General features: G+C 37.5%; 1 protein-coding gene across 1 annotated transcript; it reads left to right on the top strand.

Moving 5' to 3' along the window:
• Positions 1-448: 448 nt before the first annotated feature.
• On the top strand, positions 449-25,463 carry ESCO2 (establishment of sister chromatid cohesion N-acetyltransferase 2). Its single transcript, XM_045576522.1, has 11 exons — positions 449-542; positions 2,543-2,611; positions 3,774-4,599; positions 7,102-7,195; positions 7,900-7,957; positions 10,761-10,887; positions 13,041-13,172; positions 14,443-14,532; positions 15,501-15,644; positions 18,062-18,237; positions 24,023-25,463. Exons 2-11 carry the CDS (start codon positions 2,559-2,561, stop codon positions 24,153-24,155), a joined length of 1,833 nt encoding a protein of 610 aa, XP_045432478.1. The 5' UTR covers positions 449-542; positions 2,543-2,558; the 3' UTR covers positions 24,156-25,463.
• Positions 25,464-26,445: the final 982 nt, after the last annotated feature.

The following is a 26,445-nucleotide window of genomic DNA, read 5'->3' as shown; positions in this document are numbered from 1 at the left end:
AACACACGTAAAGCGTGCAAGAATGTCTGGCACATACCAGATACTAGTGCCATGATTTAATTTTTTAAATTTAACTTGAAAAGTTAAAAAAAAATGCTAGAAACCTGACGTATTACAAATAAAAAGGTTAACTAACGCTAAGGTTGCAAACTTGAAATGTAAGTTTATATCGAAAAGGTTACTTCACAAAAACATCTTACACCAAGTGAACCCCAGGATGTTCAAAAGGGCGCCTCTATTTTACGGAAAAACTACAACTCCCAGAACGCACCTAAACAAGGCCTGGCCGCAAGGGGTTGTGGGTGACTTTCGGGAAGCAGAGTACCTTTGGCCTCCCAAGGGCGGGAGAATCTTGGAGACCGCCTCTGAAGTGGGTGGGGCAATAACTAGAGCACGACCAATCACCGAGCCAGTTTCTGGAAACTCTGAGAAGCGGCCAATCAGAACGCAGCAGCTTCCGCCTCGCCGGGCGCGGGATAATTTGAATACAGCGGCGGGGCAGCGGGCTTGGCTGGGGAGAGCTCGCCAGCTCTGAGGTGCAGGTAATTGCAGTGAAGGCTGCGGTTTGGGATGGAACGAGGGGGGCTGGAGATTCTATAGGACGTGGTGGGGCTGCGTGTCAAGGAGCGAGAGAACTTTTTCTCTGGACTTGGCGCGTCGGCGGCTTGACACCGAAGCCACCAGCCGGTTCGGCACACTTCCAGGTCGCCGGGTTTCCGTCTTCCCTACGCCGGGGTTTTCTGGTCTTTTTGCTCCGAAAGGCACTCTTTTCCTCATTCCGTCGTAAAGAGGTCTTCTCGCTTATAACTAGGTTCTTGCTTTGGGGAGCTGGAATGTTCCTAGCACAGTCATTGGTTGTTCGCTATTACTTTTACCGTATCTTTGTGTTACCAGCTCCTGTATGTTACTGTCGGAACATTTTTAGTTCTACATAAATTTAACTTATGACTTAAAAGAGTAATAGCTTTACCGGAGTAAAAAGGGGCCGCAGCTAGACATTAGTTCCCAGAGACCCGGGTCTTTCCGTTTAACTTTGAAATCACGCTTTTAAAAACATGAACCTGACCCGAAGGTAAGAGGAAACTTTTACCGAGCAAACAACATGCCATCTGCTCGAGAGTGAAGTTACATGATTGTTCGACCGCCGTCGAAGGTCAGGGCGTTTTATAAAAGGGAACCAGCGGCCCTGGCCGGTTTGCTCGCTGTTCAGAGCATCGGCCTGCGTCCTGAAGGGTCGCAGGGTCTCAGGTTCTACTCCCGTCAAGGGCTTGTGTGTTAGACGCTGGCTCATCCCCTCCCCGTGGGGGCGTGTTGGGGAGGCAACCAGGCGACGTGGCTCTCACACGTGGATGTTTCTGTCTCCCCACCTCCCTTTCATTTTCCTAAAAAAAAAAAAAAAAATGCCCTCGGGTGAGGATTAACAACAAACAATAAAATGGTGACAAGGATAACATAAAAAGTGAAAAAGCAGCCGGGGCCGGTTTGGCTCAGTGGATAGAGCATCTGCCTGCAGACTGAAGGGTCCCGGGTTCGGTTCCGGTCAGGGGCCTGTACTTTGGTTGCGGACACATCCCCAGTGGGGGGTGTGTAGGAGGCAGCTCATCAATGTTTCTCTCTCATCAATGTTTCTAACTATCTATCCCTCTTCCTTCCTCTCTGTAAAAATTCAATAAAATATAAAAAAAAAGAAAAAGTGAACAAGCGGCTTGATCCAGGGTCCTCGGCTAATAAAATAGGAGAGGTTTATGCTTTGCCTGTTTTTTTTTTTTTTTTTTTTTTTTTTTTCTGGATTCTGATGAAAATTACAAACGATTCATTGCATATACAGGTTATTGAGAAACCGTTATATCAACCAGAAAATGTGTTAAATGGAATATAAAGGAAGCATAGATGGATTGGAAGCATAGGACAGCATCTCACAGTGGCGGGTGTAGGCTGAGGGCAATGTCAAGGGAGGCGTTCCAGATGAAAAGTGTTTTAACTTGGTAGGAATTAATCAGGCTAATTACAAGAGAACATGTGCCCTGAAATGAGGTAAAAAATACTTCCTTTCTGATAGGGTCATTTCCCTGCTTGTATTTCCTGTTCTCATTGCTACTGTGATGTAGTGTTTTTCCTTTTTTTTTTTTTTTTTTTAATATTTTTTAAATCTTTATTAAAGTAATTTGCTTTAGAAATTATCCTTTTCTTGGATCTATAACCATTACCCATCTGAAAATTTTTTCAAACTTAAAAAAATATATATATTTTATTGATTTTTTTACAGAGAGGAAAGGAGAGGGATAGAGAGTTAGAAACCTCAATGAGAGAGAAACATTGATCAGCTGCCTCTTGCACATCCCCCACCGGGGATATGCCTGCAACCAAGGTACATGCCCTTGACCGGAATCGAACCAGGGACCTTACAGTCCCTAGGCCGACGCTCTATCCACTGAGCCAAACCGGTTTCGACTTTTTCAAACTTTTAAGATATAATTTTGGTATACTGGTTTTTATGCACATTGGGTGAATTTGGTCATTGTAATTGTCTTGTTGCTTTTAGGGTTTCAGTTAAGAAGATGTCAGCTTTTACTCCAAGAAAGAGGAAGCAGAATTCTTTGAACTGTGACAAGTGAGTCTCATCCTATGGGTAGAAATTCAGAAAAGAAGAATTCACCTTTGGACTTTCTTATCTTCTCTTAAAATGTCCCTTCTTTCACTGGCCTACTTCTTGTAGCTATAATAATATTTTATATTCTAATTCTAGTCTGGGAACACTGTAAGCTTTTATAATTAACTAGAGGCCCAGTGCACAAAATTTGTGCACTCAGGAAGTCCCTCAGCCTGGCCCGTACCCTCTTGCAGTTGGGAAGTCCTCAGGGCATGTCTGACTGCCAGCTTAGGCCTGCTTTCTGTGGGGAGTGAGCCTAAGCCAGCAGTCAGACATCCTTAGCACTGCCAAGGAGGTGGGAGACTCCCACCATCACCGCCACTGTGCTTGCCAGGCTCAGGGCTTCTGGCTGAGTGGTGCTCTCCCTGTGGGAATGTAGTGACCACCAAGGGGCAGCTCCTGTGTTGAGCGTCTGCCCCCTGGTGGTCAGTGCGAGTCATAGTGACCCGTTGTTCCACCATTCTGTTGATTTTCGTATTAGCCTTTTATTACATAGGATTATTTAATGCTTTTGCCAGGAAATCAGAGAAAGAGCTGTTTCTCTGTGGCTTCTAAATGTATGTCAAATCTTTTATTACCTTGCTCCTTTTAACTCTTTATGTAACAACATAGCATTGTTTTAAAATTATTTTTTATTTTTTTATTATTTTTTTAACATAGCATTTTGCATACAATAGATACTTGTTTGTAAGCAATGCTAGAAAGTCTGGGTACTTAGTACTTTATCACATGTCATACCAGATATAAATTATTCCCCACAGAACAGGCCCTAATTACATAGAATTAATTATTTTAGGGGACTTATAGCCACTCAAGCAAAGTATATGGGCTATAATTTGTATATGGCCAGGACTTTGAAATAGATTTTAAAACACTTATCTCTAAGCTTCTTTGTAAACTGTTTTCATAAACACTGTCTTTTGAAAAATAATTGAATGCTTTGGTAAAAACGTAATTTGAGAATCCTACTGTTAAAACAAATAATGTGTGTGAATGGATGTTTGGTGAGAAGATATATTGTTTTGTAGTGTGACCATTGGGTAGAATTTTTTATTACTTAGTAGATTGACATAAAAGATTGAAGCAAAATAACAGTTCTTAACAATGGACTTTTTTTTTTTAGCCTATTATCTGACATTCCATCAAAGAAATTAATTTTGGATTTTACTGAAAATATGTTTTCATCACCTAATAAAAAATATATTTGCCAAAAGAATGAAGAAAACTGCTGTCAACCAGACCATTTCACTTCAAGTCTTCTCAAAACAACTAAAACAGAGAGATTACCATCTGCAAATCAAGGTTCACCTTTTAAATCATGTGTGTCTACTGTATCCTTTTACAACAAAAATAATAGTAAGTGTTACCTCAATCCATTGGAGAGAAAGATGATAAAAGAGAGTAGATCCATTTGTCTAAAAACTAATAATGAAGATACATCTTTTCCCAGTGTGACAGAAAAAATGCAGGAAAAACCAATCTGCTCCAAGAAGATAAAGAAAAAACCACAGAAGAGTTTAACTGCTAAGTGTCAACCAAGTTATAAGTGCAACAAACCTGTATCAAAGAATTCTAAAAATTCCAAGCAAAATCGAGTGGCCTACAGACCAATTGTAGGGAAAGAGAATAGTTGTTATTCAGCTGAAAATAATTTAAATGCTCCTCGAGTTCTAAGCCAAAAAGTCAAACCACAAGTAACACTCCAGGGTGGAGCAGCATTTTTTGTTAGGAAAAAATCCTCTCTTAGAAAATTGTCTCTGGAAAACAAGCCATTACTGGGACTCACCCAGGAGAATAAATCAGAAATGATTAAAGATTCTGATGTAGAGACTGTCAATGAAAGAAAAAGTTTGGAGACAAGGCAAGTGCCAAAGTGCTTGTTGCCACAAAAGGAACTGAACATTGAGCTTCTGGGTATAAGAAATAAAAATGAAGAGAAATTAATAAAGGTAAAGAAAACTAAACATACCATTTTAAAAACTAAGTTGGCTATATAACAAAACTTCAGTATACATACTATATATGTAACATAATTGAACAAAATGTTTTTTTCTTTGCATTCTGGATGGCTGCTTTTATGAAACCAAATAGCATAGTTTAATCACTATAAAAAATTTAGAGGCAGGATGGAAAGATGGGACTTTTCTCCCCTTTTTGGCTTAAGGAAGCCTACCAACATTTCCTTGGCATTAACGTATACATTTTTATTAAATTTCCTCATGACAAACTGAAGTCCAGAAAAACTTAACAACTTTTATTCGATAGTGTTTTTAAACAAAATTCATGTAGTAGGTTTCCAGAGTATGAGCATATGGTGTTTTGTTTTAACTTATTATTTAAAGTACTGGATTGTAGAAAATTTAGAGGTCACAGAAAGTATAAAAGTATATCTTCTGTAAACCCATTACTTGGAGATGATCACTGTTAACATATCACTAGTTGGATTTTTGTTTATTTTTTGTAGCATGTTTTCATGGTTGCCATTCTATGCTTTTGATCTTACTCATAAATTTAATACAGCCAGCCCAGACTAACTAATGTCTGTTAGAAATAGAATAGAAATAGAAATGCATGTAATTTAAATTTTTTATGGCCACATTAAAAAGTTTTTTGAAAATGTTTAGCCTAATAATATATAGGTAGGTGTGTGTATGTGTGTGTGTGTGTGTGTGTGTGTGTGTGTATTATATATATTGTATATATATTTTAAATTTTAAAAAATATATATGTTTATTGATTTCAAAGAGGAAGGGAGAAGAAGGGATAGATAGATACATTAATGATGAGAGAGAATCATTCATTGGCTGCCTCCTGCACACTCCTGGGGATTTGAGCCTGTAACCCGTATACCCTGATCTGGTTCATAGGTCAACGTTCAACCACTGAGCCACAACAGTCAGGTCAAAAACCTATATCTTGATGGGGGTTTTGAATTTAGGTTCATATAAGTTTATCAAAATTCATCAAACTGTATACTTTATATCTGTGCACTTCACTGTATATAAAGTGCCTAAATTTTTAAAAATTGGGGGGACCATTCAAGCTAAAATTAAATCTCAATCCAGCACCCAGTCATCGAGTTAGTATTCTCTATATTTGGTAGAGTGACATGACTAATTATCTGAATGCTCTTTTCTGCTTTATTTTCTGAGCATCATTTTAAGGGTCTGGATATTAGATTCTATCTAGTTGTCATCAGTCTGAGAAGCTGCACTTTTGTGTATCTTAAATTTATGGAACTAGGCTCTCCTCTCTTAATATTTTATTAAGTACTCACTACTACTGTTCATTTCTACTAGCTAGGGATAAAGCCCATTTTCGTTATTGAGTTAAAACCTCTCCCCAACTTGTTATGGAGCCCTACAAAATGGCAAATTGATGGATTATCTCTACTGAGATATTATGGTCTTGTAAAGCAGTTCTACTTTAAGCAAAAGTTTTTTTCCTTTCCCACAAACTAGTATATATTTTCTAAATTTCACCGAACTATAGTATTAGTAAAATTTATCAGAATTCTATTTTGCTTTTTCCACTTCCCAGCTCCTGCCCGAAAAGTGGAGTTTGAAGCCTCCCCAACTATTCCAGAATGTTCTTTTTATGACAAAAAGTCCCTTTCCAGTTTGGTGGCTACTGGGGAAATTTTTGCCATTTTCACTTTTTCTTTTCTTTTTTTTTTTTTAAGGGGTAGGGTGAAAGTTCTTTAGGAGTCTTTTTTTTTTTTTTTTTTTTTTTTTTTTTTTAATATATTTTATTGATTTTTTACAGAGAGGAAGAGAGAGTGTTGGAGAGTTAGAAACATCCATGAGAGAGAAACATCGATCAGCTGCCTCCTGCACATCCCCCACTGGGATATGCCTGCAACTAAGATACATTCCTTTGACTGGAATGGAACCTGGAACCTTTCAGTCCGCAGGCCTCCACTGAGCCAAACTGGTTTCAGCACTATTTCTTTTTTGATGAATTACAAAAAGGGTGTTCAATAAGCTTAAGTCTGCCATCTTTACCAGAATTATAATATATTTTTTATAGGATGACAAATGACGGACTTGTCTTTTAACTGTTTTTTTTTTTTTAATTGATTTGAGAGAGAGAGAGAGAGAGAGAGAGAGATCATTGAGAGAGAAAATATATGGATGCCTCCTTCATGCCCCCACCTGGCCATGTGCTCTGACTGGAAATCGAACCAGCAACCTCTCAGTGCATGGAATGATGCTCAACTATCAATAACTGAGCCACACCAGCCCAGGCTACACTGTCTTTTAAAGGGTTATGTATACTTAGTAAATATGCACTAAATTCTCCTTAAAATAGGATGAAAATTGAGAATTTAAAATCATGTTATAAAATAATTCATAATAAATTAGGTATTTTGTTTTAGAAACAGATCTATTGGAATTCATTCACTAAGTGAAAAATGGTTTTCTTAAATTTTACCTATTCATTATCTTCAGGATTTATCAAGTGGAGTAGTTTCTTCAAGAGAGTATAAATCTGAAGAAAATAAGTGTTTTTCTTCAGAAGATTCTCACAGTGAAAACAAGGCAGGTAAGAGAAAATTTCCCTTCCCATGTATATCTTTGTTGAACTGTACTCAGATCTTTTGCCCATTTTGAATTAGACTGTTTTCTTATTGTTGAGTTGTAAGAGGGTTTTTTGTATTCTGGATACAAGTCCTCGATCAGAAATATAATAGGATTGTAAGTATTTACTCCTACTCTGTGGCTTGTCCTTTCATTTCTTGAGTATTTTTTGCTGAGAAAAATGTTTAAATTTTATAATTCCAACTTAATTTTTCTTTCATCTATTGTGTTTTTGTGTGGAAACTTAGCACAAAACCCAGGTTCATGCAGATTTTTCTCTTATATTTTCTTTTAGAAGTTTTATAGTTTCACATTTTACATTTAAATATGTGATCCATTTTGAGCATGGGTATATATGTAAGAATAGTCATTCTTTTGCATATGGATGTTCAATTGTTCCAGCATTTGTTGACTATCCTTTCTCAATTGAAGTACCTTTGCCTTTTTGTAAAAAAATCAGTTGATTTTATTTGCATGGGTCTGTTTTTAGGCTCTCTATTTTGTTCCCTTGATCTATTTGTCAATCTTTTTGCCAATATCATACTGTCTTGATTGCTATTTCATCTTAACTTTAAGAAATGTATTTGGTCCCATTAGCCTTTAAAATCTTAAGATATAAAGCTTTGAGTTTATTTTGTAATACAAATTATTAACTTTTCCCTCTACCAGTTTCTTCTGAGTCCATTGTCTATCCCATCTTCAGTACATCTTCAGCCAATACAAAAAGGTAGGAATTGTTTTCATTGTAATGTTGTATGATAATTCAATTACTAGAGGCCTGGTGCACAAATTAGTGTATGGGTGGGGTCCGGCCAGCCCTCCCCCATGGGGGCTGATCAGGGCCAGGCAGGCAGGGCCGGGAGAGGCCATACCAGATTGGAGGGTGTGATCAATGCGCTGATCGAGCTGGTTGCCGCCACAGTGCACGTCATAGCAACTGGTCCTTCCAATTGTTCTGTCATTTCTGTCACTTGGCTTTTATATTTATATATAGATGAGTCCTGTGAATCTCTCTCTCTTTTTTTTTTTTTTTTCTTGTACTGTTTTATTTGGAGAGCAATTTTTCCTTTTTCACTAAGGAGAAATTAAGAAGATGGAATCATATCTTTTCATAGACACTTCCTAAGAACCTAAGAGTTGAGAGAAAAGATTTTTATGAGCTCGAAAGAGAAAGTTCTTTATAATTGCTAATATTTTTATGTATAACCGGCCTATATCCATTATATATCCATTATCTCATTTAGTCCTCACAACAACCTAGAAGGAAGATGGCATTATCAATTTCATTTTTAGCTGAGGAAACTTAGTAATTCAGCCACAGCTACACAGCTATTAGGTGGCAGAGCCAGGACTAGAATCCACATCTGAATCAAAGCCCATTGGGCTATATTGCCTTTCCTGGGTGATATTAGTAATAGTTAATGTTTAATGAGCATTTTACAACCTTATGATGTAGGTACCATTATTATCCCCATATTATAGATGAGAAACTCAGGTAAGAGGAGTAATTTGCAACAGTTTGATAAATTCCAGCTGAAGCTACCCCTGTCCTGGTCAAAGCTAAGAGTGGGGTGTGAGAGGCATTTATTTACTACCTATTACTTTAGGCAGACTACAGATTCTCTGGTTCACAGTTTCACATTCTTTTTAGTTTGTTTATTCCTATATTTGGTGAACACCTATGGTATTGAGTACTATGTGGTATTGAACTAACCTGAGTTTTTAGAGCTGTGAAGATGAATAGTACATGGTCTTGCTATGATTAGAGGAGGATAGGCATTTAAGTGAGCACATATAATAAAGTGTTAAAATTGCTAAGACAGAAGTAAAGTGATTGTGGTCATGCATGCTGGGATGGGAAAAACTGAGTCACCTTAGCAAAGGTTGCATAAAGAAGAGGGTGCCAACAACCTAGCCGAGTGTTTTCTATATTACAGGTATTTAACCATTAAAAGCTTGTCAAATCAGTTTAAGCTATTCTGTCAAGTATATTTTCAAATTGATAACGTTGGGCGAAGCTAGTAATTTAGCAGCATTTAAATGGAATACTACATCTCTCTTAGTGAAACATTTTTTTAGTTGTGTGTGTGTCTCTATTGGTCATGATGTAATATAATTCTTACCATAGGTTTGCGAAGTCACTTTGAAAGCCATTTTAATTAAATGATCACAAAACAGTTTGGCTTAGCTTAAAGCATTAGACAGTTTTTTCCCCAGAGTTTTCTTTTTAAAAAAATACATTTGATTTATTTTTACAGAGAGAAAGGGAGAGGAATAGAGAGCTAGAAACATCAATGAGAGAGAAGTATCAATCAGCTGCTTTCTGCACACTTCCTACTGATTATGTGCCTGCAACCAAGATACATGCCCCTGACTGGAATCGAACCTGGGACCCTTGGGTCTACAGGTCGAAGCTCTAGCCATTGAGACAAACCAGTTAGGGCTCCCCAGTGTTTCCTTATCAGATTTTTTTTTTTTTTCCTGTTTGAATCTTTTGCTTTAGGCACTTGGTTTGTTTCCTTGACTATTTTCTCTTACCTCTACTCTAAGGCAAGGATTACAAACTCAAATGCCTACAGAGCCAGCCAGGCTGGGTGGAGACTGGAGCCAAATGGAGAGTGCATACCCCATCTAAAAGAGCAGGTGCTGTTTAGATTGATCTAGTAGGTTCTTAGAAGAAATAGAGATCTAGAGATCTTATAGTGTCTCTTACAGTGTTGGAAATATATATATATATATTTCATTAATCATAGTTTGATTAATGAGCCAGGCAAAGGTACGGAGCATTTACAACCTTAATTGTACCTACATCATAAGGTTGTAAATGCTCATTAGCATTAACTATTATATATATACATATATATATATATTTTTTTTTTTTCAAGAGAAATCTCTAGATTTTTTAAATATTAGTAGCTAATCCAAAACATATCTGCTAGCTGACTTTAGCCTAGGGGTGTGGGAGCTTCAATCTGCAACCTTTAACATTGTTTTTGAGTGGGGAAAAGTTTCCTCAACATCTATCCAGCCAAAAGATTTTTTTCCTAGGAATTTGAGAACAAGTGCATGTATTAGCCTCAACCACTGCACAAGTAAAAAGACGTTTATATGCTGATGGCTAACTTCCTGTGGACCTACCTGTAAGCTTTAATATTAGAGTCTACTTATTTGTGTGGTATTCCAGGAATTTCTGTAGACCTACATGGCTAAATATCCTAAGGTTTGATAAAGCAAACAAAAGATTATTTTTTACAAGTGAAATCAAGTTACTAAGCGATCCTGCATATGTACATTTGATACCATAGATGAAAGCCCCTTGTGTTTGTAGTTTTAAGACGAGGATTTGAGTTACCACCATTCTTTCCAGTTACTTAACCCTGAGTAAATTACCGATCCTCTCTGAGTGGGAATGAGATTTCTCATTGTTCCTGGTAATTGTTCCTTGATATCAAGTTATTGTCTATAAAACGCACTAAAAATTGTCAGGTGCTCTGCAGATTAAATAATGTTTATCAACTTTCTATTTTAAGATCTCTAGTTGGAGAACAGTCTTCTGCGGCATCCATCACACCTACTAACTTTTTGAAACAGACCAATACACAGAAAAGTATTAATGCCAGAGATGCAAACAAAGGAACAAAAAACCAGTTCGTCATTGTGAGTAGATTTAAAACAAAGCTCCTATATGTGACTCTCACATATAGAACCTGTTGTCTTAGCATATGTAATATGGAATATAGATATTCTGAGTTTATAAATGCCAGCTTTGTTGGAGTGGCAGTGTTTAAAGCTATTTTGTCAAGTATATTTTCAAATTGATAGCGTTGGGCGAAGCTAGTAATTTAGCAGAGTGCTGATGAGTGAGTTGTCTTCAGATAAGGAAGATTATTGATTAGCAAAAGATTTAATGAAAATAGCTATAATACATTGTTTTAGGTCTGGGTTGGGCAAATTATGACCATGGGCCAAATCTGGACCATGGCCTTTGAGCTTAAAATGGTTTTTACATTTTTAAAACGTTAGGGAAAAGAGAAGAATATGTGACAAATCATGTGTGGTTTGCAAAGCATAAAATATTTACTATCTGGCTCTTTGCAAAAAAGTTTGCCAGCTCCTGTATCAGACTGTTCAGAACCTAGTATTTTTAGTAGTATTAAGCAAGGCCTTATTATATAGAGTGTGGATTTATTAATGAGCCATGACATTGAATATTTCTGACTTCCCTATATTCATTAATTTATCTGTGCTTTCCTTAACTATTATGTATTATATTTATTTTTATCAACCCTAGGGCAAAGGATTTTTATGGTCCTAAACACTTAAGGAAAAAAAATACATAATGAATATAGAAGTTCTAAAACTTTTGCCCTTCCTCTTTGGAATAAGGCTTTTAGGTCTCTATTTAAGAGCTTAATAAAGAAGTTTCCATTATTCATCTTAGCTATAAGTTTTATGATTTAATCTTTTACTTCTTAGAACTATGGATCTATCTAGCCAAAGAATCTTGAATGTTTTTTTTAATTTTTTTCTTTTGTTTGAATCTTGATTAAAAAAAAAAAAAAAAAATATATATATATATATATATATGTATATATATGTATGTATATGTGTGTGTGTGTGTGTGTGTGTGTGTGTATTTCAGAGAGGAACCAAGTGGGAGAAAGAGAGAGAAATATCAACGATGAGAGAGAATCATTGATCGTCTGCCTCCTGCATACCCGCACTGTTGTTTGAGCCTGCATTCCAGGCATGTGCCCTGACCAGGAATCGAACTGTGATCTCCTGGTTCATAGGTTGATTCTCAACCACTGAGCCACAACAGTGGGAGATTTTTTTTTTTTTTTTTTTTACAATGTTCATTCCAAGAGATAATTCGAGATAATTCCATTTATTTTATTAATTTACTAGGAGTCCAGTGCATGAATTTGTGCACCTTGAAAGGAACTGTGGGCAGTAAGGCTGCTGTGGTCACAGAGGCAGGTCTTGGCCCATCCTCCATACCTTTACCTGGCTCCTCCCACCACAAACCCCCTCACCTGTCCTCTTAGTCCCCTGTCTGCCAGCAGCTTCTGCTGCTGGCGCTCCCATGTGCTGATGGCATCGGCCCCACTCGTACCCTCTGACGGCACAGATTGTGATTAGGGCCGGTGCCAGCAGTTGGTTCAAGTGGGGCCCGTGCCATCAGCAGGTCTGAGTGGCAGCTGCTGGCCCCAAATGCCCCTCAAGAACAGGAGGTGGTGGAGAAGCCCTAAGGGGCGATTGGGGCTAACAGCCATTGCTTGCACCTGCTGATGGCGCCAGGCACTGGCAGCAGGAGCAAGTGGGGCTGGCGCTGGCTGCAGATGCGAGCGCTGGGTGGGACTGTGGTGCCGGAAGCAGAGTTTTCAGTAAAGACCAGAGGCTTTCCCTGGTCTGGTGCTTTGCCTTGGTCTGGTGCCCCCATTCACTTGATCCACCATCCTGCCATGGCCAATGCCCACCATGTTCCAAGCTCTGCCACCTGCTGTCTATGCCTGCCATATTCTGCATGCACCCCCTGGTGGTCAGCACACATCATAGCGACTGATTTTTCAGTTGTTCTGCTGTTCGCTCTATTTGCATAATAGGGTTTTAAATATATAGATTGTATTTTTAGGTCTTTTTCATTTTGTATTTTTGGGGGAGGAGGATATTATAACTAAACTTCACTTAGTATTTCACTTTTGCTAGCATAAAAGAAAAATAAGGAAAAGTTTGAATGAATGGTTACATGTATTAAATGTAGATCTATTTGTGATATGTTTAGATGTGGCCTCCCCCTTCATTAACAGGACGCAGGTCAAAAAAATTTTGGAGCCACCATGTGTAAGTCTTGTGGCATGATCTATACTGCTTCCAACCCTGAAGATGAGCTGCAGCATGCTCAGCATCACCACAGATTTCTGGAGGGAATCAAATACACAGTAAGTCAAAGAATCTTTCAATTTGTTTTAAAAATAAAAGTGCTTTATAAGATATATATATATTTTTGCTTAAATATTGAAAGATCTGATACCCATAAATATTTCATCATCAACTACAGTTTTGTTGTTCTTAATATTTGAGGCTGACAGTATTAAAAAGTTAACTTTTTTTTAAAGTGCCATTTTAAACTATCCTGCTATTGTATAAAAGAAGTATTGTTCTAGGTTAAGTGAATACCCTGTATTCTTCCCTCTAGCTTTCTGAACAGAGTTTAACAGTCAACAAAATTCAAAAGACTTGAGGATTGTTGTCCCTCTCCCCACCACCACCATTTTAATTTCTTCTTTATAGATAACCTTAGAAACAGCTTTTTTATGACTTATCCAAGATTTTTCTTTCCTGAAAGGAGAAGTTTCTTTATCAGGCAATCAAGCAACTATCTAGTCCAAATACATCCTATTGTGGGATGTATCTTTATGACCGATCCTGCTACTCAAATCATCCTTCTCTCCACCGCAACCCCACCCCACTCCCGTTTTTTTTGTTACAGTTCATACCTTCATAATATTTTTAGCTTACCGTGTTTCCCCGAAAATAAGACATCCTCCGAAAATAAGACCTAGTGCTAGCGCATGGAAACATAAGACATCCCCTGAAAATAAGACCTAGCGCAACTTTGGGAGAAAAAATTAATATAAGACACTGTCTTATTTTCGGGGAAACAGGGTAGTTTATTATCTTCCCCCTCCCCTAATTTCCCACTCCTAATAATTTATTCCTTTCCAAGTTAGTAGGTATAATGGATCCTACACATTCCTATGAAGAGCACTTATTTGACTTCACCTTGTTTTATAATAGATTGCTCGCCTCTTATATAAAAGGCCCATCGCCATAACGCCTTCACGACCAAAGGAGCAGCTGGCTCTCATGGCGGGTGGGGCAGGGTGTGAGCTACTTGTAGTGGAGAGCAGAGCGGAGGAGGGCGAGTCAGCAAGCTACTAGTGGCCGAGAGCTATGAGCAGCAGAGGGCAGGGCAGCGAGCTACTAGCGGCAATTGGCTGGGTGGCCATCTGAGGCAAGGGGAAGTGAACTATGAGCTCCGGATTTGTGCACGCTGGGCCTCTAGTATACATATATCCCAGTAGGATGTCAGCCCCTTGAGGACAAGCACTTTGGGGCATCTTTTATTTCCCTTTCCCCATTTTTTTAAAGTTAGATTTTGTTGTATCTTTTAAAATATTATTTACTCTTCTTTTTTGTCTGCTCCAGGGGTGGAAAAGAGAACGTGTAGTAGCAGAGTTTTGGGATGGGAAAATTGTGTTGGTCCTGCCACATGATCCAAGTTATGCTATCAGAAAGGTATGGAACATTAGCCTTTTAATTATTCTCCTATTCTCTCCATTTCCCCACCAAGAAATCACATATGTTGAGGTGCAAACTACTTTTGTTGATTGATAACCTACTTTGGTACACATGTAAGGATTGATAATACACTTTGGTACACATACCAGTTCATAACAACACTAGCCTCAGAATTACAATATAAGGAATGGCAGTTGGGAGATTAAAGACAATAGTGTTAGCCCTAACCAGTTTGACTCAGTAGATATTACGTCAGACCGCAGATTGAAGTGTCCCAGGTTTGATTCCTTTCAAGGGCACATAACTTGGTTGCAGGCTCATCCCTGGCCTTGGTCGGGGTGTTGAGGCAACCAATCGATTTCTCTCTCTCTCTCTCTCTCTCTCTCTCTCTCTCTCTCTCTCTCTCTCTCTCTCTCTCTCTCTCTCTCTCTCTCCCTCTCTCTCTCTCCCTCCCTCCCTCCTTTCCCCCCCTCGCTCTCTAAAAATCAATGGAAAAATATCCTCAGATGAGGATTAACAACAACAACAAAAGACAACTTTACCTTTATCTTTCACTTGTTAAAAACATAAACTTACTGAGAGATGAATGGCCCCAGAATCTGTTTCTTAACGTTAGTGTTGCCTGTGTTTCTTGGGTAAGATGTTTAGCCCCAGTGAACAATGAATAAAACTGAAACAAAATCTGTTTTGGCACTTCCTACTTTTTCTCCCTTCCAGGAGTCTGAGTTTCTTTCTCCTGAAAGTGATCTTTAAAATAGGTTCTTAGAAACCTGTTGCTTCCAAAGGGGCAGATACATGCATCAATAATGAAGTGATTGGGAGGAGTGGGTTTGTAAATTTAGGAAATATAGATAAAATAGGCCAAAATGACAGTAATCATAAATTTTGTATATATAATTATATGTAGCTTCAATTATAATTTTTAAAACATAGTCACCTCTTTTGATTTTTTTTAATGTCATTAGGTAGAAGAAGTGCAAGAACTTGTTGATAATGAATTGGGCTTTCAGCAAGTTGTTCCCAGATGTCCAAACAAAACCAAAACATTTCTCTTTGTATCTGATGAAAAGAAAGTAGTTGGGTGTTTAATTGCAGAGCCCATCCAACAGGTATGTTATACGTCTTTTAAGTTATTGACATAATTTGTCAGCAAAATAGTTAGGAAAAGTCTCAATAAATCTCAAGCATTTAAGATTACTGCCATAAATAACATTTTTTCCTACTAAAACATCTTTAACTGTATGAATAATCTGTTAATATTTGATATAAGCAGGTAAGTCGATCTTATGTGCATGTAGTCATTTCTATACCTGGCCTATAAACTATGGTAATTTAGAGCCCAGTTATTGAATATTGGTTTATTGCAAAAGTCATTATTTGTCCCTTAATTAGAATTTATTTTAGGTACTAATTAGCATTGTTTTAGAAAAGGCATTGGTAAATTTACCTGTAGGCAAAATATGGCTGCCATCTATTTTTATAAACAGTTTTATTAGAACATAACCATGCTCATTAATATCTGTATTATCTGTGGTTGCTTTTATGCTATAATGGCAGGGTAGAATAGGTGCAAAGAGCCTAAAATATAATTTGGCCCCTCACAGGATTATTCTAGAACTAGAGGCTTAGTGCACAAAATTTGTGCACAGGTATGGTCCCTAGACCTGGCCTGCGATCAGGGCCATCTTCCCCAGCTGCCACCCACCCCCAGTTCCCTGTTCACTATCGGGTGATTGGAGCCTGCCAACTGGGGGAAGGAACCAAGAGGATGGCTGGCAGGCCCCCATTGGGCAATGGGGACTGTGGGCTGGGGCAGCTCCTGCATTGAGCGTCTGCCCCCTGGTGGTCAGTGTGTGTCATAGTGACAGTCATTCCACTGTTCAGTCAATTTGCATGTTGCCTTATTATTATATAGGATAGAGATTGTAGTTTTTGCTTTCAAGGAGCATACAGAGTTATCTTTAGCTAGAGATTTACACTGAGTGGCCAGATTATTATGATCTCTGAACGCATAATAATCTGGCCACTCTGTGTGTGTGTGTGTGTGTATGTGTGTGTGTAAATATATATAAATTAGAGGCCTGTTGCATGAATTCATGCATGGATGGGGTCTGGCCAGCCTGGCCAGAAGGAGGGGACATGGGCGGTTGGCCAGCCTGCCTGCTGGTTGAACTCCTGTTCGAGGGGACAATTTGCATATTAGCCTTTTATTTATAGGATATACACTGAGTGGCCAGATTATTATGTGTTCAGAGATCATAATAATCTGGCACTCAGTGTATAGATAAAATGTGTTCTTGCCTGATTGTATCATAATGCATACTCATGTCTCCTTCCTTTTAAAAATACTTATTGCAATACATCTTGAAATGAAACGCGTAAATTTATCTTATACTTTCTGGTGGAGGGAAAAGGTGGGTAGAGTTATAAAGATGTAGCAAGAGGGAGAATTTTGTGATGATGCAATACCTCTGTATTTTGAGTGTGGTAGTGCTTAAATGAATAATTATAGAAAGTAATGAGTTGTCATGAAAGTATACACCTACACTATATCCATACTTTCTTGCTTTTGGTATTGTATCATAGTTATGGAAGGTATAACCCTTGGGGGGAACTGTTCTAGTTTTTAACTTCCTGTGAATCTATAATTATATCAAAGTACAAAGTTTTCTTTAAAAACCTTACATGCCGCCCAGCTGGTGTGGTTCAGTGTTGAGCATCAACCTATGAACCAGGTCACAGTTCAATTCCTGGTCAGGGCACATGCCCTGGTTGTGGACTCCATCCCCAGTAGGGGGCATGCAGGAGGCAGTTTATCAATGTTTCTATCTCCCTCTCCTCTCCTCTCTGAAATCAATAAAAATATTTCTTTAAAAATAAATAAGCCTTAGCTGCCAACCAAATTTCATAGTTAAGATGTAAAAATCTACTGAAACTGGTTTGGCTCAGTAAATAAAGCATCAGCTTATGGACTGAGGGGTCCCAGGTTCGACTCCGGTCAAAGTCATGTACCTCGGTTGCGGGAACATCCCCAGTAAGGGGTGTGCAGCTGGTCGATGTTTCTCTCTCATCGATGTTTCTAACTTTTTATCTCTCCTATCCTCTCTGTAAAAAATCAATAAATATATATTTTTAAAAAGATGTAAAAATCTCCTTTGTGTTATCAGTTTTTATATATTGGATATATATACATTTTAGGCTGGAGAGACTGAGAGAAGTATATATATTTTATGTACTAAAAGTCAAGAGTCTGATTTTTAAAAATAAATAAATAAAAGAAGTTTCATAATGGTGTGTAATACACTGGCATGTTGGAAATGGCTCAGTACCACTAGTACTTTTTTCAAGCATTGTGTGGCTAAAAAAAAAAAATAAGTATTGCATAAATATGAATGAATGTTAATATTTTTGGTGAAGGTATAATAAGAATAATTCTAAATTCTTAAGTTTTGTTTAAGGAATGGCTTTAAAAGAGAATTGTGAACTTATCTGTATTAACTCTAGATGCTTCGATATATCATTACAGGCCTTCCGTGTCCTGTCTGAACCAACCAGCCCAGAATCCCCAGGCTCCAGAGAATGTCACAGGGCTTGGCGATGTTCCAATGAGCCAGTACCTGCAGTCTGTGGGATAAGTAGGATCTGGGTCTTCAGGTTTAAGAGAAGAAAACGCATTGCAAGACGACTGGTAGATACGCTCAGGTAAGAAGTAAAATAAAATGGATTTAGACCCAGATTAGCTTTCCCAGAATCTTTTCTGCTCATGACCCAAAGGGATGTTGATAAGACACTGCTATATAAATTATATCGAAGTCAGGCTAAGAAAGGTAAGTACTGGCAAAGGGAAAAAACCCTCAGTTTTGGGCATATTCCAGATCTGAAACATTTTAACCCAGTGCTTTCACCCAGTGCAGTGAAGTTTGTTACAGACCAACACTTTAAAAAAAGAATTAAAATGAATTCCTAGAAAATTAAAAAGAAAAAACAAAAATAAAGGAAAATGCCCTAATTTTATTTGAGTCAATAAATGTAAAATTAATATTTCAATAAATATATTTAACATAGATAAATATAAACATAGTTAAACATAAAATGAAGAAAAATTTTAAAAGAAAAAATAAAATAAAACGAAGAAATAGAGGTTTAAAAAAAGAATTACAGAAATTGTACTGAATGGCATCCATCATGGCCAAAGTGAACTTGAGGAGGGTGGTGAAGGATTAATGAAAACAGACAAGAGAATACACACTGAGTGGCCAGATTATTATGATCTCTGAACACATAATAATCTAGCCTCTGTGTGTGTGTGTGTGTGTGTGTGTGTATGTTTATGAATTCATGCCTGGGTGGGGTCTGGCCAGCCTAGCCAGCGGGAGGGGACATGGGCTGTTGGCCAACCTGCCTGCTGGTCGAACTCCTGGTCAAGGGATATTGGCCTTTTATTATATAGGATAGGATATACACTGAGTGGCTAGATCATTGGCCTTTTATTATATAGGATAGGATATACACTGAGTGGCTAGATTATTATACATTCAGAGATCATCATAATCTGGCCACTCAGTATAGTTGGGGCCATGTAGGATCACTTTGCCTGGATGAGGAAACAGACACAGCCTGTAAGTCGAAACTTTATTTTATATCAGATCACACAAGCAAAACAAGGGCAAGATGTTTACAGTGTTCTTGCGAATTTCAAATCTGCTTCTTTCCTTTTGTTGCCATTCTCTGAACTCCATCAAGCCTTGTTTTGGCAGCACTTGCTGTGCGTACACACACACACACATGCACACACACACACAGCCTACATTGCTCAGCTACCTAGGACTTCAGGGTGGATTATAAGGTCAAGCTTACAACCATAGCCTTTAGGCTATAATTGTGTTGGGAGGGCTTTGCCCTCCAAGCTAGGACTTGCATGTGGCTTTGCCACAAGTTATTCCAAGTCTTGAACCAGTATAAATGCTGTCGCCACTCTCCACGTTGTATATGTCCATTGATAGTGTGTAAGTAATTCTTACTATAACTCATAACTAAATGTAAGTATAACTAAATATAAAAGCAAATTAGTAAGACAACCCACAGAATGGTAGAAAATATTTGCAAATAATTTACCTAATAGTCTATTACATCCAGAATAAAAGAACTCATTTAATACAATAATAAAAAGACATAACCCAAATTAAAAATGGGCAGAATTTCAATAGACATTTCTTCAAAGAAATACAAACACATGAAAACATGCTCAACATAATTAGCTATCCAAAACAAATCACAAATAAAAACTACAAGATTCCACAGTTCATATCCACTATATGACTAATCATAAAGGGAAAGTAAGTATTGGTGAGGATGTGGGGGGAAATTGGAATCTTTGTACTTTGCTATAGTAATGTAAAATGGTGCAGCAGCTGTGGAATGCAGTCTAGCAATTTCTCAGAAAAAAACTGTTACCATATGACCCAGCAAGTGGACAAATAGTATATATGCCAAAGAAAGGATAAGTCCACACAAAAACTGGTATATGAGTGTTCATAACAGCATTATTCATAGTAGCCAAAAAGCAAACAGCCAAGTTTATGATTAATGGATAAATATAATTTGGTATATTGATACAGTAATATAGTAAAACTAGAGGCCTGATACATAAAATTCATGCAAGGGGCTCAGCCCTTGCAACTCTGGCTTTGTCTGGAAGGTTGTCTGGACGGTTATCTTTACTGTTTGGTCTAATTAGTATATTAACTCTTTATTATATAGGATATTATTTAGCCACAAAAAGGAATGGAGTATGAGACATACTACAATATGGGTGAACCTTGAAAACATTATGCTAATTGAAATAAGTCAGTAAGTTTCCAGGGTAAATGGAGAGTGACTGCTAATGGGTTCAGGGTTTCTTTTTTGGGGTAATGAAAGTGTTCTGGAATTAGATGGTTGCACAGTTTTGTGACTATTACTAAAAAACGACTGAATTATAAATTTTAAAGATTTGATCTTATGGTATATGAATTACATCTCAAAACTAAATTAGTGATTCTCCATTCTAAACTACTGTGTTAACACTGCAAATTGATACTTAAAGTTCTAATGTGACAAATGAGCTTACTTCTTGCTCACGTTAATTTACCTAGTCTAAGGTGGATAAGTGAGCTTCACAACACTTCTATTGACTTCTATACTTAATAACAGATTACAAACCAGAAAATGACTACACCTTAACCCACTGGTTAGCAAACTGCGGCTCGCAAGCCACATGGCAGCTCTTTGGCCTCTTGATTGTGGCTCCTTAAACAAAATACCATGGCCTGGGTGAGTCTATTTTGAAAAAGTGGCATTAGAAGAAGTTTAAATTTAAAAAATTTGGCTCTCAAAAGAAATTTCAATCTTTGTACTGTTGATATTTGGCTCTGTTGGCTGAGTTTGCCGACCACTGCCTTAACCAAACCAAGAACCACATTTAAAAAAAATATATATATTTTATTGATTTTACACAGAGAGGAATTGAGAGGGACAGAGAGTTAGAAACGTCGACGAGAGAGAAACATCAACCAGCCGCCTCCTGCACACCCCCACTGGGGACGTGCCCGCAACCAAGGTACATGCCCCTGACCGGAATCGAACCCGGAACCCTTCAGTCCGCAGGCCAATGTTCTACCACTGAGCCAAACTGGTCCTGGCAAGAACCACATTTTGAGTAGCACTATTCTAGCCCTTTCAGTTACATACACTTTTTAAGAAAGAACACCAAAGACCCTGTGGGGATCCAATCTTTGGCTATAATCCTTCCCACCCATAAAGGGGAGCATTGAGAAACACTGGTCTATAGAGATTTTTATTGGATAGTTAATTATAAAATACCTCTATTTTCTATACTTTGTATTAAGAGCTACATAAATTTGATATGAGAAATAGCAGTATCTAAGCTACTCCCAGCAGACAGTAGTCTAGTGCTTCTCAAACCTGAAAGTGCATATGAATCACCTGGGATCTTATTAAAATGCAGGTGTGATTCAGTAGGTCAGGTTGGGGCCTGAGATTCTGCATTCTTACTAAGCCCTCAGGTGATGCTGAATGTTGCTGGTCTGTAGATCATACTTTGAGTACTAAGGCATCTCTAAGGAATAACAAATGTTACCTCTAAGCAATAACAAATGAAAATTAAGTTGCCTGCCAAGGAGAAGTAAACATTCATTTGAGAACATGTCTGTCTTTTCTCACATCCGAGTTGAAGATACAAGTAACAATTGACAGCTCCTCCTGCATATGAGGAGACTTAGGTTGAATTGTCTCTTGTCTATATAGGCAATATCTATATGTATAAAAGCCTAACCGGCCAAACAACTGGTGGCTATGATGCACACTGACCACGAGGAGACAGACTCTTAATGCACAGGATCGGGCTCCGTCCTGTCTGGATTGGGGCCTGCAGGGATCAGGTCGAAACCGGCTATCCGACATCCCCTATGGGGTCCTGGATTGTGGGAGGGTGCAGGCCAGGCCAAGGGATCCCACCAGTGCATGAATCCGTGCACCGGGCCTCTGGTGTTTAAATAATCATAAGAATAGAAAATTATTTCTAGTTATTTTACAGAAGAATCACCTGTGGCTCAAATGGGATTATAAAGTCAAATTTACTGATGAGCTATAGAAGTACAGAGTAAGGACTCAAACCTACAGATGTAATATTTTTCCTATAGCTGATATCACTAATAAAGACAATAAGAACTTTTAGTCAAACCAATATTTTGCTTTGGACATTTAGCAATAAACTTTGTATTCAGTGATATAGTAAAGATACCAGAAGCTTATATCTTAACTTCTAATTGAATCTAATTCTTTAATTTTTATTTTGAAGTAATTTTAAACTTACAAGAGTAGCGGTAGTTAAAAAGAGCCCCTGTGTGCCTTTACCCAGATTCAAGATTTAACATTTACTGTATGTTCTTTGTACTTTTAAGAACAAGGATATTCTCTTACATAAGCACAGTTCAGTGATCAAATTCAGGATATTTAATATGGATATAATGCTTCTGTCTAATGTATAGTTCATATTTCAGTCTTGTCATTTGTCTCGTGTCCTTTATAGCATTTTCCCTCTGTACAGGATCCAATATTGCACTTAAGTCCTCTTATCTCTTTAGTTCTCATTTTCCTTAACCTGGAACAGTTTAGGCTTTCTTTGCTTTTAAGACATTGAAGAATTTGAAGAGCACAGGCCAGTTACTTTATAGACTATCCCTCAATTTTGTTGAATTCTTTCAACCATTTCATCTTACTACTTTTAATTATAATTGAGCTCTGGATCAAGGAGAGTTTAAGTCAAAATATGGAATAGTTTTTGCCTTCTTTTTCCCCTCCCAAAATAAACATTGGGAGAGTTTTTGGCTTCTTAAAGCTCTGAGTGTGTGGTGTAGTTGAAAAGAATATTGGTGATGTTATTTTTTTTCATTATCTATGGTTTTAATTTATCTGTTTTTTAAATTAATCCCCATCTGAAGATTTTTTTTTCTATTGATTTATTTTTATTTTTTATTGATTTCAAAGAGGAAGAGAGAGGCAGATATAGAAACATCAATGATGAGAATAATAATTGATTGGTTGCCTCCTGCATGCCCTGCGCCGGGTATGGAGCCCACAACCCAGGCATGTGCCCTGACTGGAAATCAAATCATGACCTCCTGGTTCCTAGGCTGGCGACCAACCACTGAGCCACACTGGCCAGGTTTTATTAATTTTTAGAGAGTGGAAGGGAGAGGAAAGACAGAAACATCAATGTGTGTTGATTGGTTGCCTCCCCCATGTTAACTGACCAGGGATGGGGATTGAGCTTACAACCAAGGTATGTGCCCTTGACTGGAATTAAACCCACGACCCTTCAGTCCGGGCTGCTAACACTAGCCACTAATCCTAACTGGCTAGAGCTATTGATGGTTTTTAATTAGCAATATTACCTCTTATTAGTTGTTCATTCCTATGCGTCAGCTGGAGTCAGCTGTTATGATTCCCTTTACCTCAGCAAAATTTCGTCTGGACCTCAGCTTTCTCTGTGAAATAGGCTTCCGTCTCTAAAATCTAAAGCATTAAGTCATTTTATCATTTAAAATGTGGATTTTAATTGAGTATTTAGATTGAATTTTTATATTTGGATTGCTAAAATAAAGTGTGCTAATGTTTTTTTTGTTGTTGTTGTTTTTAAAATATATTTCATTGATTTTTTACAGAGAGGAAGGGAGAGAGATAGAGCTAGAAACGTCGATGAGAAACATCGACCAGCTGCCTCTTGCACACCCCCCACTGGGGATGTCCTGCAACCAATGTACATGCCCTTGACCGGAATCGAACCTGGGACCTTTCAGTCCGCAGACCGACGCTCTACCACTGAGCCAAACCGGTTTCGGCAAAGTGTGCTAATGTTTAATCAAAATTGTAATTTGGTTCCATTGTTAAGTTGTCTTTTCCTCTTTTTTTTGTTTTTGTTTTTTAGGAATCGCTTCATGTTTGGCTGTTTTCTCAGCACTAATGAAATAGCATTTTCTGACCCAACACCAGATGGCAAGTTATTTGCAGCCAAGTACTGCAACACCCCTAATTTCCTTGTATACAATTTTAATAGTTAAAGCCAATTCCAACTGTAGAATAATTATTATATGGATGAATTAAGACAACTTCTTATCATATAACTACTTAGCAAATATCAAATAAAAATACTGAAACGCGCGCGCGCACACACGCGTGCACACACACACACAACCTGGCTGTTTTAATCCTATAAATTGAAAAGTCAGGGAAAGATATCTTGAAAATTATCTGGAGATTCAAAGAAAGGAAAAACCTTTTGGATGATGTGTACTGACTAACACTCTGAATCCTTAATTATGAAACTTTGTAGATATAATTGGAAAATTACTTGCCCCTTACATAGGAATACTGACATGTTTTCCATAGAAATGTGACCCTTTATATTTAATTAAGCACTTTTGAACCAGGATTATCTCAAGCTTAATCAGAAGCAAACAGGAAAATTTAAAGACAAATAATTTCCTTGCTAATTTTTAAAGTAATTCCTGAATTCTGTACACAGAATAGGTAGCAGCTTAAATATATTCAGAAAGTCTTTAAATGTCTAATTTGTACAATAGTAAGGAAACATGGTAAAGAATAAGATTTTCATGTAGAACATAATTCTATAGTTTGTTTTCCACTTTTTAGAAATCTTTACTCAAGAAATTCTCACCAGATTTAATTAAAGTTAAACTTAATTGCACTACTGTCATTTAATTTTTGGTATATGGATGTTAATTATGCTACTTATCTTTAGTGTACTTACTACTGCTAATTGGAATGATCAACTAAATGAATGCCCTATTGGGATGATTCATATTGTTACATTGTAAAATTTTTGCATGTCTAAAATACATCTTATTCTAACAAATGTATATCTAACAAAATGTATAGTATCAGAACCAAGGTTAGTGAATAAATATATCTAGGTTGATGGGCCAGAGAACATGACATTATATGTTTGGCTGTTTTAATCTAAATGTTTTAATCTCTCTAAAAATCAGTTTTCTAGTATAATTCTTGGGTATTTTGAAAAGCAAAGAATTATTCAGATTGTTGATTCTAAAAAACATTTAATTGCTATCTGGCAATAATACCCTAGGGAAATAGTTTTCCAGGTTATGACTTTATGTAGAATATGTTCATTGCATTCTTTTATTTGCCTGTAAGTTAACATGGTTCCAAAATTTAAAGGCTTGAGTTCCAAAAAGAATGTGGAAGTGTTAAAAATGTGTGTAATTATGCAAACATCTTATTTTCTGCACTACTGTTTTTCTTTTAAATATTTTATTTTAAAAGTTTTATTAACATTATTTGCTTGTTCAATGCTTTTGTGATAGATCAATTAAAATTCTTTTCAATATTTTCTTTGTCTATTTAATATAATAGAAGTACTGATTTTAAGTTATTTTTTGTGGCTGTAAAAATAGTACATGTTCCCCCATTCTGATAGCTCATTTGGTTAGAGCATTGCCTCAATATGCCAAATTTGCAAGTTTGATCCCTAGTCAGGGCACAAATTGATGTTTCTTTATCCCTTCCTCTCTAAATTGAATAAAAAAATTTTAAGTGCATGTTTTTACTTGTTTAAGTAAAAACCTAATCATTGAAAATATATCCAACTATTCAAAAACTGCAGTTATTTATAGCAAGCTTTATTCATCATTGTCTACACTTGGAAGCAACCGAGATGTTCTTTAATGGATGAACAAAAAGCTACATCCAGATAGTGGACTATTATTGGGCACTAAAAAGAAACCACAAAATGGCATGGAGTAACCATAAGTGAATATTACCGAGTGAAAGAAGCCAGTCTGAGACTACATTCTGATTCCAACTATACGGCATTCTGGACAGGCTAAAGTTTGGAGACGGTAAAAATATATGTGGCTGCTATGGATTGGAGGGAGTAGGTGGAACACAGGATTTTTAGGCCAGTGAAGATATTGGAGTACTAGAGGCCCGATGCACAGATTCATGCAAGAATGGGCCTTCCTTCCCCTAGCTGCCGGCACTGCCTTTGCTTTGGCCAGAGTTGCCTTTTTGCTCCAGCCCAGAGCCACCTTTTCACCTTCTCACACTACCCAGAGTGGCTGGGGTAATGCTGAATGCCTGCATCATCGCCATGGCAACAATGTAAGCATTCCACCCCCAGCTGTTCAGGACCTGCATATGCAAATTAACCCACCATCTTTGTTGGGTTGATTTGCATACACACTCCTGATTGGCTGGTAGGCATCACGAATGTACAGTCAATGTGCATCTTACTCTCTTTATTAGTGTAGATACTGTTATAGTGGTAAATAGTTGCTTTTATACATTTGCCCTAACTCAGAATGGATACCA

The sequence above is a fragment of the Pipistrellus kuhlii genome, unplaced genomic scaffold (assembly GCF_014108245.1).
Source record: "Pipistrellus kuhlii isolate mPipKuh1 unplaced genomic scaffold, mPipKuh1.p scaffold_m20_p_8, whole genome shotgun sequence".
Classification (NCBI taxonomy): domain Eukaryota; kingdom Metazoa; phylum Chordata; class Mammalia; order Chiroptera; family Vespertilionidae; genus Pipistrellus; species Pipistrellus kuhlii.
The sequence above is the reverse complement of the archived record's forward strand: the minus strand, read 5'-3'. Positions and strand labels throughout refer to the sequence as shown.

Excerpts from the sequence above, each read along its gene's own strand:
- ESCO2 (XM_045576522.1), top strand. The coding sequence starts at position 2,559 with ATGTCAGCTTTTACTCCAAGAAAGAGGAAGCAGAATTCTTTGAACTGT. Across the intron at positions 7,196-7,899 it reads TCACAGTGAAAACAAGGCAG|TTTCTTCTGAGTCCATTGTC; the intron begins GTAAGAGAAAAT and ends TCCCTCTACCAG. Across the intron at positions 15,645-18,061 it reads TTGCAGAGCCCATCCAACAG|GCCTTCCGTGTCCTGTCTGA; the intron begins GTATGTTATACG and ends ATATCATTACAG.